This window comes from Lacerta agilis, chromosome 15 (genome assembly GCF_009819535.1).
Source record: "Lacerta agilis isolate rLacAgi1 chromosome 15, rLacAgi1.pri, whole genome shotgun sequence".
Taxonomy (NCBI): domain Eukaryota; kingdom Metazoa; phylum Chordata; class Lepidosauria; order Squamata; family Lacertidae; genus Lacerta; species Lacerta agilis.
The window spans coordinates 13,246,365-13,259,181 of NC_046326.1; the positions used below are offsets into that span (position 1 = coordinate 13,246,365).

Genomic DNA, 12,817 nt, shown 5'->3' on the forward strand with positions numbered 1-12,817 from the left:
ACCTTAGTGTGGCTTGAAGTTCTGTCTCCCATTTTTATGCTGAATTGTTTCACCTTGCTTGTGGTTTTAATGTATGGCAGATTTTAGCCATTTTTATTACAATTTGGCAGAACTGGACACTAAACCCACCCCGATGCATCCAACAGAACTTGGTTCAGGCTAGAACAGCAGGAGGGATATAGATTAACATGAAGGGATGCTGTGTTCAAGATGTAGCGGATGAAGGGGATCAGGTAGAATGCTACCATTATCACCTATATACACTGCGCGAGGTGCTGCACAGAATGCAGAAGTGACATGAACTTCACGCTAACCTGCTTCTACTGCTAATGTATTGTTGGCTTAAGTTTCTTCAATCCACTACTTCTCAGTTTGCAAAACCAACCTGCTTTTTATGGTTTAGGGAAAACATTTTATCAATGAGGTTTATTTATTTTAATCACCATTGCAAGGATGAAGGAGTTTAAGCCCCAGCTATTCTCTTATTGAAATGACATTTTCCACTGCAGCACAGTTTTGCTTGACTTTTACAGCAAACGGTGCTCTTTATCCCAATTAGTTTCTGCCTTGAACACTTCGGTGTTGCACCACAAAGCCACAGAATGTGCTAACTGCCAAAAGGGGATCTTCATTGGTTTTGGCAGATCCCACTTAAATTAGAGGGGAAGAAATGGAATATTTAAGAAAGGGAGTCTGTGGAATTGCTGTTCTGTGCGCATGTGTTTCTTGTTTCCTCTCTCAATAGCTGTTTTCTGTTGTGTACTTAGCTGTTGTTGTTTTTTCACAAGGCCAGAATGGACTGCCTGGTTCTGATTGACTTGGCAATTCTCTCCACTGGGGTTCTGTGTCTACAGTAAATGGCAGGAGCAAATCTAGGCTTTATTTCTTTTTTTTTTTTTTATAAGAATTTATTGGCATTTTTCTATAACAACATATACCCACACCCACACCTACAATTAAACAAATGCAAAACAGATAAAACAAATACAAACAGTGTCAAGCTTTCTTATTACCTCTTTCTAGAAAAAAAAAATTTCTATTTCCATATCTTGACCATTGACTTCCCCTGCCTTTTCACCTTCGAGTTTATATCCTTAATCTATTTTATAACCATTTCTCCTCATCATTTAATCTTCTTGATCCATAAACTTAATCCACTTAAATTCACTTTACTTATACTCCACCTCATAGATCTTCACAGATCATTCTCATCTAATCTATCTCTTCTCTCCTTAAGGTTGCTGCTAGTAACGTAATAACTTGAAATATCTCCTTTCATGTCCAAATAAAAAATATAACGAAATATTGTTGACAGTATTCACCCTCCGATTTCAATTTACCATATCAGGCTGCTTAAAGTTTTACTTGATGCCTCACCCCACACCCCCTCTGTCCATTATTCTTCTCCTGGTGGCATCGGCACTGAACTTCCATATGTCTTCCCTCTCCAAACGTCCACAGATCCAGGCACAGTCCAAACCTCTCCTTGCCACGAGTTCAGAGGTGTCCATCTCATCATCTCTCAGCTTCTTCGGTTCTTTGTAACATTCCTTTTCTTCTTGTAGATACCTTAATTCTCTGTCCCTGGCCCCCGAGCTCACACCTCGGGGACTGGATATACGAAATCTTAACGTCGCCTTGGGGCTGCCACCCCCAAAAAGCGAATTTCTTCTCCGAAGTAGCTCATTCATTTCTCTCCATCTTTGCATCCATCCTCTCAGCTCTTTGGCAAGGCTTTCTTCCAAAGTATCAAAAGTTTTGTAAGCCTCCTCTGTGGGCAATTGGTTCCATTTCAGACCCCCACACAAGACTTTGACTTTTCTATAAAGCAATTCCACCTTCAAGGCAGTGAGTCTCTGTTCGTCCGTTAGTCCAGAGTTCAATACCAGTTCAAGGACAAATCCCAGCATACTGGTAGAGGAGGAGGAAGCGGGTGTCATATTTCTACTCCCCTCTTTGTTCATCGCCATTTTCCTGAACTGGAGCGCAAATACCGCAACTTTAAAAGGAGATATTTTCCTCTAGTTAACTTCCCGAAAGAAAAGTTTGCCAGTCTCATGTGTCAATTTTAAATACATTATAGCCAGTTCTGTAGCAGCAATCACTCAAATTGGTTAGATTCTTGCTCTCGAAGGGAGGGAGGACAGGCTGCCTTTCTCCTTCCCCCCGGATCGTTCCAAAAGCACGATTTCTGATCAAATTCTTTACTCACGACCACCGGGTTCTTTTAGCTCCATTCTTCAAAGGTAGAACTTGGACGCTCACCGCGGGCTCTGTCGCCGCATTTGCATCCCGGTTGGGGCATGTCCCCGAAGCCCGGCTCCGTTTGCCCTTCACCCCCACTCCCCCTTTACAGGGGGGGCAAGGGAAGGGTTCGGAGCCTCCGCGGGCGCAGCCGGGGAGCCCAGGGTGCGGGACGCTCTTCCCGCACCCCAACCGGAGCCGCGCGCTGCGGTAGCGCGGCTCCTAACCCCCGGGATGGACAAGGCGCTTCGGACCCGAAGCAGCCTTCGACCACCCGGCGATGGCGTCGCCGCCGGAAGTGCAAATCTAGGCTTTATTTCACCTGGGTCAAAGACCCAGTTTGGCACACCCACCCACACACTTTTGTGTACAAACACACACAGGCTGGGAGCCTCAGTGGTGCCTCTTTAAAGGCTTCACCCGGGGTAAAAACAAACCCTGCTAGTGCCACCCCCCACCCCCCGTAGCTACAGCACTGCCTCTGGTGGCAAACAGTAGCTGGGAGGGGCACATTTTAAGTGGAAAACTGCTCTAGGTAGGGAGTAAAGCTTTAAACCCCTTTCTCCACATGCTGCAGTACTGATCCCAATCAGTACCCTATAATTGTTGCTTTTACCTCAGGGAAAAAGTAGCCTGAACTAAACACATTTTTTTAAATAATAAAGAGGATATTGAATGCCCTGAAATTGAATGACCATGTGATGAATCAGCAGGGGAAAATTCTTTCTGCAGTCACCTCAAATGTATAGAATTGCTTTCTGTTTGGAAGACTCACAATCCATTATTATGTGGACTGCATATATTGAAAAGACTGCTGTTGTATATACCAGGGAGGAAGAGAAAAACAACCTCATAGATGCTATATACCAGATCGGGGGGGGGGGGCTTCTGGACCTCCAGATGTTGCTAGATCCCAACGGCCATAATTCCTGACCTTTTGGCCGTATCTGCCAGGATTTAGTTGAAGTCCAGTAACATCCGGAAGGCTACGGGTTCACCAACCATGCCATATACCTATCACAAAAGGGTAAGAATTCTGTTCACATAGAGGTAGGGGGGCAAAAATTGTTAAGGAGGATACTGTGGCAAGACCACCAACATTTGCAAGTGGTTCATAAGCTGGCTGTGTTTGCTGACATAAAGGAAGCAAAAGTGTAGCACAAGATGATGGCTGTTTAGTAAAACTCTATCTTTCATTTGAGTTGATAATGGAAAGGGACTGGCAGCTGTGGGCGAAGGATAGATCCTCTTACATCTTGGGCAAGGATGGGTGCATCTGTCAGTTTTGGTTTCTCTCAATTTCTTATTTTTCCAATCTTAAGCTCAGTTCTCTACCTCAGCTTGTATTTTCTTTTAGAACACCGCCACATGAAAATTCACCAGCATCTTAAGGAGAATCTATCCCAATCTACACATATGGCACTGGAATTGCCCTCTCTTTCCCAGCTCCCCATTCCCACTTACTGGATTTGTAGCTCACATCCATGCATGGGTTTATTATTACTGCTCATGGGGATAGACAGAATTATCCCAGCTGGACATTTTAGAGCCCAGCTGGAGTCCGAGGGACTGGTAGTTAAGAGATTGGTGGGGGGAGCACTCCCCAGCCATTCTTTCACCCTCAGTGCAAACTGAGCCAATTTATTGTGGAATCATTAAGACGAAGTCCTACAATATCATTGCACACTGTCTTTTTCTCTGGGGGCTTCTTTCCAATCGGAATTTATTATTATTATTATTATTAAAAAAAAATCCCTACTGCTGGTGGCTCTGGGTGTGCTCTTGCTATTTATCCCCTATTGGCAAGGAAGGTATTGCAATGAAAGATTTCATTATCTGGGTCCAAGCTGTATGCTATATGGAGCTTGAAGTTCTGCAATGCCACAGGCCTAATTTTTGAATTTGACAACACTAAATTGAGTTTGAAACCTGCTTTCCCTTGCAATCGAAGCCGACTCCCCTCCTTCCCAATGTAAGAATGTGTGATTAGTTATTGCAGAGGCATGACAGCAGCCATTCCTATTAAAATGCCCCATGCTGCGTTAAGTCTCAACAGGGAGCAGAAGCACAAATAGTACAGCATTTGGCCCTCGCTTGTCCCTGCCTGCCCACACTGCAGCTGGGGGTGCTTGTGAGATGGCGCCTGTACAATCTACATCACACAATTCATGTTTCTGGCAGCATGTATGGAACTTACCTGCTGTGTCAATTTCCTGTCCCCCGTGCTAAAGCTCTGAACTGACAGTGGTGTGCAGATTTGCTTACACCCAGCCACTACCCAGCCCTTAAGATTATAGAGTGCATGATTTATTCCTCTCTGTGTGTGTGTGTTGGCTCCTTGGGCTGGATCCAGATGGGCTAGTCACACTTGGAGTAGACCCATTGAAATTAAAGGGTCTTCAGTGAGTCCCGGGTCTACTCTAACCTGGATCTGAATCCTTTGTTTGCAGAAATTTGCTGCTATATAGATTTGACAACAGTCACTAAAGGTCCTTGCCTTATAGAGCCAAACCATTGGTTCATCTATTCCAGTGCCATTTATTGTGACTGTGGTGGAGGCTGGTTCATTTGGGGAAACAGGGCATTGCCTCATCAACCACAGCCTGCCCTCAGCCAGCTCCCACCCACCTGCCTTCTTACAATCAGTCCCAGGCAAAAATGCCCACCCACTTTTTCATTCTTAGTCTCAGAGTTGCCCTTGCAAAATTCAGTGGGGAGAGGGGGACAAAATTAGAGTTGATTGGCTCTGCCACTGCCTACTGTTTGGCTCTCTTCTTCCTGGCCTACCAGTCCCAGTGGGCTGACTGGCAGTAGATTTCTGGTCTCAGGCAGAAATTTCCCACATCTTTGTTAATTGAGATCCTTTAAGTGGAAATGCCAGGGATTGCATCTCTAGCCATTTACTGTCGAGCAAACACCCCACCAAAACTGCATCTAGATCAATACTGTTGTTGACTTTGCTTAATAATAATGACAGCAGCAGCAACAAGGACAACAACAACAACAACAAGCCAGAGATTTGCTTAAAGAACCTGAGCAATAAAGATTTTGCCTTTCACACATTTATAGCATTGGCCCTCATCTTTTATTTTGGGAACTGATAGATAGACAGGAGTGCACAACAATGGGTGTTCCCAGGTGGACATGGGGCAGTTCAGTGGGTCTCAGAGGATCACTGCAATGAAGTTGCTCATCAACAATACACAGAGATCAGCAGGCTGGTCTATATGGTGGAGGGATAAAGTAAATGACACTGGAGGGGAACTGAAAGAAGGTTGCACCCACCTGGATCTCAGTTGATCTACTCTAAGTAGGACTTGGTTGGATATAACCCTTTGACAAACACTTTGCAATTCCTTGTCCATTCTAAAGAAGCAAGGAAGGCCTACTGACCAGGGATGAGTTGGCATGGGAAACATGCTGCTAGCTCCGAAACATCAGAGGAACACACAGAGAGATCCAGAGGCAAGTGAGAAGATGCTGATGGTGATAGGGTTGAGTCCTAGGTTGACAGATGTGAATGGAAATAAGAGCCATAAAGAAAGATGGTGCATGATAGAGACAATGGTTTGTGACCAATGCTAGGCCTACTCAGAGTAGGCGCACTGAAGTTAATAGACAAAACGAACTTAGGTTCATTCATTTCAGTGGGTCTACTCTGAGCAAAACTTAGCTGGATGCAACCCAAATGTCCAGAGTGAGCTGTGTACAGTGAGGTAGGGTCAGCCAGATGGAGATAATTGCCGCATATACTGAAATTCAGGGAAATGAGAAGCTTAAGTTAGCGAAATAAACCATGCAATGGAACTGACTAAAGAACATGGCCACCTTCATTTCCCTCGGGTGTCCAATCAAGGCCTTGTGGGAGGCACTTAGAGACTGGATGGATTGGGAATGGAGTCAGCAATAAACTGCTTCTAAGATTTATGGGCTCCCAAAACCTTTCCCCGGACCACAACAATTAGTGTCTTTTTCTGAGATGGCCATTGCTAATTTATTCATTGTGGGATAAGGATAGGCTATACCAGGAATTTAACTTTGCCACTGGTTGCTGAACACTGGACTGAAATCCAGTTCTAGAGCGCAACCGCCAGTTATAGGGCACCAGCATGAAACGGTTTAGGGCATTTTCCAGCTTTAGATCTATGGATGATACTTTCTCTTCCTAATGTGTCGCCACCCCCCCCCCATCAAAGCAGCAAGAGTATTTATTTTATCACGACCCCGTTTAGAAAAATTGGAGAACCTGAGCTCGGAAGGCACCAAAAAGCCATTTCAATGGAATTTGAAAACCAAGATGGTATTTCACTGAAATCATTCTCCGTTCCTAATGAGTCGTTTTACCTCCCACAAGCTTCCTTTTCAAGGGGAGGGATAACCTAGATGGATACAGCTTTATTGTTTGGTTGGGGTGGTGGTGGTTATAGAACATAGCTCCGGGGCCAGTCATATAGTCACCTTCACTCATGATTCCATACCTGCTTCCATACCAGCTCCTGATTTCATTTCCGTACCTGTTTGAAAATAAAGCAAGTGTCTACAGCCTTGCCAAATCCCAACTGTGCAGTTATTTCTATTTTAAACTTTTGCCAGTTTCTTCTTTTTAAATCATACGATGTATATGGGAGCTCCTCACCCACCAATTCCAAGGGCAGCTGCTCGGGGACGTTTAGAGTTCTCCATTGCAACGTAGCCACTGGAGGCCGGGCAAGAGACGTTTCTAGCCAAGAGGGTTTCAAATATGTCCTTTGGTGGAGATCGCTGTGGGGACTTGGGTACAGTAGCATAGTCTGGCACCGAAGATTGCCTCTCTTCAGAGCCCCATGTTAAAAACAAAGGACTGCCTGCACATGGAACGTTAGCATATCAGGGGGAAGTGTTTTTAACCCAGCCTTCTCCCTGACGCATTTGCTTTCTGCCTTCAGTCATGCTTTTAAACACAGGGGCATATCTAAACATGCATTGCCCATCTTGCATTTTGAAAAGGTACAGTCCTGGCAGGTCTGTACCATATGCTTTTATCTGGATGATTGGATTGACTATTAGAGAGGCAGTTGATAAGGTCTCTTGTCTACTCTCTTATCGGTTCAGTCATTAAAAATCAATGTTGATATTGTGTTAATTGTCAATGATGTGGCACTTGCAGGTTTTCATCCCAGGATTAAATTTTTCCCCTTTCCAGCAGAGCTCCTCTGCAATGGAGAGCCCTACTCTGCTGGCGGGCACTTGGCAGTCACCCTTTTCTTTACGAGGCGCCCGGAACAATGACCCCGAGTCAAACGGTCTTTAATTGTGCTTTTCTGCATTGTGATCAGCCGAAAACCCATTGTAGAGCTGCTTGGCGGGAGCCACTCCCTCCACAACACAGAAACATCTGCTAACCCAGCCATATTTCTGTGCTTAGGCAGGAGGCAGGAAAACAAACCAGGGAGTTGATCTGCCCTGGACAGAACCCAAGGCTAATTTTAAGAAGTTCATTTAGTTCCAATTTAATTTGGATGGCAGCCTTGCCTATAAATCAGAGCTTGATGAGAGCAATCTACCAGTCTGCCCTAGCATTTAATGGAGAAGGATGTAACTGGAGAGCCTCCAGATGCGGGTCCAGCCTTCCCTCTGGGACTCTCCCAGCCTCTACGCCCTTTTGAGGAGGGGAACATAACCAGGGTTTTAGTAAAAGGGACTGTGCTTTAAGGAAATGTTGGTTACTCTCACATTAAATAGGCTTCATTTGCCCCTAGGGACATCAACCAACAGCTAAGTCCGATTGGCCATACAGGGTCGTGATGTTATCACATCCAGTACATGATCCCTGATTGCTTGGGATCACTTGAGAGGGGGATGAAATGCGGGGAGGGAATGGCCACGAAAGCAGCAGCAAAGTGGGAGAAAGTGACTGCAAATAGTAGTGAACATTCATGAAAAAGACAGGATAAGGTATGTCCCAAACAACTATTTTCAAGCCAAAAAGCAAAGCTGAAATACGTTCAGCCCTAAATCATAACCCCAAAGCCCTGAAACCCTTCTATGTGAAACCATTTCTGCCCCTGTTAGAGGGAGGTCCTCTCTTCTTCAGTGGTTAAAGCTTACTGTTGGGCAACTCAGCTTAACACTTTAATAAGTAGCTAAAAAGGGTACTCATTAAAGTAGCAATGCTAAGAGTGACATCCCATCGCTATGACATGCTCATGACACCACAAAACAATGGGATGCAATGGCAGCAACTTGGAACTTCCCAGTCATTTTACTCTTCATTCGGCTTCTTCTGCTGAACTCGTTCCTCCCACTTGGTTCCATTTTTCTGGCATGACAGCATTAAACCTTGCAGACGTCCCTTCCCAGCCACTGGTTACAGATCTGAGCTTGGACTGTAACTGTGTAATGTGTCAAAGGGCAGATGAACTAACATGGTTTGGGTTTCTTTTTTTCTTTTCATTTTTGCAACAGGAGACATTAGGTTGGGTGAAATACTTTAAAGGCTTGTTTACTTCCAACCAAAATAACCTTTCAGGGCTGAAGGGGGAATGGTTCTTCCCCTTTCCCCCAGTTCTACTGCTGAATTTGGGAGAAAGTATTAAAAAAGGAGTAATAGACAATAGCAGCTGAGAGGTGAAGATAGCTAACTTGTTCACACATTGCACAAAGTGCAGTGGTTGCTGCACACCATGCATTTCCTTCCTTCAACTGCTCCCTCATCCAGATATTGCATTCCTGATCCTCCAGATGATTGGGGTTGAGAATGAGAGACTGTAATGAGTGCTCCTTCCTCTCTTTTCTCTAGAACACTTCCTCGTTTCCTCAAACCTTAGTTTGCCATGTTGTCCTTACCAGCAAACTGTGGCTTGCATGATCTGTGCACACCTGGTTTGAATGGGATTGCACAAACCCAGTTTGGCAGTTACAGTTTGAGGAAATGTTCTACCAAGCCAAGTGAGGGAGGCAGGGAGTGCTCAGATCGGTCACTTGTTCCTTGGTTTGGAGGACTGGCAGCAGGATATCTGTAATGCAGTCTTGTGTCTGCATATATAACTAGAAGTGGAAGAGCTCTGCCTAGTTGTGATTGCTTGTGTTGCTGCCAATCAAAACAAGCTATTGCATGGGGAACCAACATGGTGCCTTCCAGATGTTGTTGGATCCAAACTCCCATAAAGCCTCATATAGCAAGGTCAAGGATGACGGAGGTTGTAGTCCAACAACATCTGGAAGGCACCATGTTATTGACTCTGGACTGTCCTCAATTGAAGGTCTACCACTGCAGACCACAAGTTAGCAGCTTTGAAGCCTAGGTAATTTCTTTTCATTCAAAGGAAGGGCGGCTTGTCTGGAAAAAAGCCAATGCACATACTCAGGAAGTGATTGTTTCAGTGTTGTGGAGGTGCTAACCAACTGCAGGGTTTAAGGACAAGCCAATGCAGCAGGGAATTCTAAATTAACCTGATCCTAGTTAAGTTTCTAAGACTGGTACCTTTGCTTCAGAAAGGAAGGTGAAGCAGCAGAAATAAACTTGGATTGAGGTTAACATCACTTAGAGTTGTGCAACATTTTCAAACGGTGCGAGGATCACAGAAGGTTTCTCATGTTGCTGCTCTTCAGCAAAGTGTCTCACTGCTTGATGTGAGCACTCATACCCTCCTTACCATTCTTTGCTGTCTCTTTCTAAGGCCTCTGCCTGATAGGTCTCAGCTGCACTGGAGCTGCTTTCACATCTGCTTCCTGTGCCACTCCTGTAATGTCTGAAGGTCAAGATCGCACGAGAGGACCACATCAGGTGGTTCCTTGTCCTTGCCCAGCTATAAGTCCAAGCCACACTGGTCTAACATCCTATTTGACATTTATACATCTTCCAACCCCTTCTCTCCATTTCACCAAGCGGCTGTTTCCCTTCCAAACACAAATGCCGTGATAGCAGTTCCCACCTTGTTCTTTCAGGCGTATGATCTCGGTGTCTGAACCAAAACTGTTCCAGGCAGTGCAGTTGTAAATGGTCTGGAAGTCAGCCCGCACGATGTTGCTGATGGTTAATGTGGAGATTACGCCTTCATCTGTGCTGACGGTCTCTACCGTGTAACGCCCTGAGGTACCTGACTCCAGGACGTTCTCCTTCCAGGACCAGGCCTGCGCATCAAAGAAAGCTGGGATTAGCCACCCTCAGTAGTGTTCTCCCATGCTAGAGATTATTTATCAAGTTTTCATCTTTTACTAACGAATTCCACCAGGTTCGTAGAAATCTGATATGCAAAGTGATTTAGGGGTGGGTTCTGGCATGCTCTGTGTACAGTTTCATACTTATCCACATCATACGCAAAGGTGAGAGATGAAGACTCTTTCCTGGTTGCCCCACTGAGGGAGGTGTGGTAAGTGGTGACCTGGGGAAGGAGCCTTCTCAGTGGTGGTGTCTCAGCTATGGAATGCTGTCCCCAAGGGTACTGCCTACCAGGTTATTTTTCTTGTACACAAACACAAACACACACACATTCCCAGGCTTAAAAAAAAATAGCCCTGAAACTGCAGTGGTTTTATTTATTTATTTATTAAGTGTCTGCTGGATCAGGCCAAAGGCTTATTTAGTCCAGCACTCTGCTCTCGCAGTGGCCACCCAGATGCCCATGAGAAGGCTGCAAGCAGATCCTGAGTGCAGCAGAACTTGCCCCACTTGTGATTCCCATTAACTGGTATTTGAAGGCATACTGCCTCCAACAGTGAAGAATATAGCCACCTTGGATAGTAACCATTGGAAAATAACAACAAAAAGATACTATTTTTCTAAGATATAGCAGTACATCGTAACATATAAATCTGAGAGTGAGAACACAGAATACTGGTAGCCTAAAGAATATTAGAAAATCATTAAAAAGACAAATGAGTAATATGAGAAGTTAACAAAAACATAATTAGTAACACAGATAATTATTAGAAATAAATTATTAGAAATTAACCTAAGTTATTCCCACCTCCCTTTTAAAAAAGGAGGCAAATCAGAAGCAATCCTTACTGCAGCAAAAAAAGAGAGGAAGCATATGCTTGTAAATGATGCATTGCTTTTTATGCTGGTTTTATCTGCTGTTTTATTCATTTGTTTATTTGTTTTCTTACATTTATACCCTGCCTTCCACCACGGAACCCAAAGCAGCATACATACAGTGCTCAAGGGTTCACCCAGGCAGGCGCTGCCCAGACCCAGAGCTGTGTATCTTCAGCAAGAAGGTGACCTCATGTGCCTTCGGATGCTGTTGAACTACAGTTCCCATCAGCCTCACCCAACTTGGCCAATGGTCAAGGAAGATGGAATCTGCAGTCCCACGAGATCTTGTTTAAGAGCAACATTCATCCTCATGAAGTTGTACAAGCAAAAACCAAAAAAAGGAAATAGGAGGTGTGGGTTTCAATTCCCCAAGGTGCCAAAACTCCAAGAAGTGGAAGATGCCTTCCACATGAGCGCCTCGCATTATCCCTTACCTTGTAATTTTCTGCTGGATGGAGCTCACAGATGCAGGAAGTCCAGTGTTGGAACCTTCCTGGCTGAAGAGTGACCTTCTGCAACATGGCACCCTCTAGGGGCTGTTGAACACCATCTCCCACCATTCATGACCATTTGCTTTGCTGGCCGAGGCTGATGGGAGTTGCGGTCCAGCACATGCCCTTTTATTTGTGCTTTGATTATGCTGTTTTAATATAATGCAACATAAGCTGTCCTAAACAATTTCTTTTGAAGGGCGAGATATAAATGAATGATTCATTTCCCTTGGGCTCTGGCTGCTATTTACGATGCTCAGGGTGGTGCCTACTTACAATTCGGTCTGGTGGGGGAGTGCTACGGATGAAGCATTTGATCTGGCCTTTCTCCCCATGAAGAGCGTGCTGCGTCTGGGTGCTGGAGATTATAGGTGGTCCTGTGGAAAGGGCAGAAACAGAGGAAAATGGGGAGTGACATAGTGCTGCATTCCTCCACCTGCCCCTCGCACACACAGGATAGAGCTCACAATCCCATACAGACAGGAACATGGGAAGCTGCCTTCTTCTAAGTCAGACCATTGTTCCATCTTGCTCAGTCTTGCCTACACTGACTGGCAGCAGCTCTCCAGGGTTTTGTAGCAGGGGACTCTCCCAGGACTCTCCCAGTTCTACCTGGAGATGTCGGAGATTGAACATGGGACATCCTGCTTGCAAAGCAGATACTCTACCATGGACGCATAGACCATGCAACTGAGAGCAGCACAGAACTCCTTCCTGATGAGAGCTATAGGGCTACCTGTTATTTGTAGTTGTGGGTGAGATTTCCGGGCTTGCCCTCACTGAGCTAAACTGAGCTGGCTATCTCCTGCAAATAAATTCGGATTCTATTACAGGGCAACAAATTGTTTCTTCTTCTCATTCTTATTATTTCCCACGGACAAGTGCCTTTTGGATTTTGTTTGCCTCAGGCTGCACAAGATCCCAGGAAGGGGCCTATAGGGCTGCATAAACACCATACATTTAAAGCATAAGGCTTCTCTTTAAAAATAATTATCATCATGGGAATTGTAGTTACAATTCCCAGCACACTTAACAAATGAGAGCTCCAATGATTATTGGAAGA

The 12,817-nt window shown here is 44.9% G+C and overlaps 1 protein-coding gene across 2 annotated transcripts in view; it reads right to left on the minus strand.

The window, feature by feature from the left end:
* The window catches only part of KIRREL3 (kirre like nephrin family adhesion molecule 3), a 761,063-nt gene that overhangs the window by 38,756 nt on the left and 709,490 nt on the right, over window positions 1-12,817 (minus strand). For both annotated transcript variants that reach the window (XM_033171779.1, XM_033171780.1), the window contains 3 exons: window positions 12,031-12,131; window positions 10,158-10,356; window positions 6,723-6,758 (listed from right to left, as the gene is read on the minus strand). In XM_033171779.1, coding sequence (XP_033027670.1) covers window positions 6,723-6,758; window positions 10,158-10,356; window positions 12,031-12,131 — 336 coding nt within the window. The remainder of the gene's footprint in view (window positions 1-6,722; window positions 6,759-10,157; window positions 10,357-12,030; window positions 12,132-12,817) is intronic.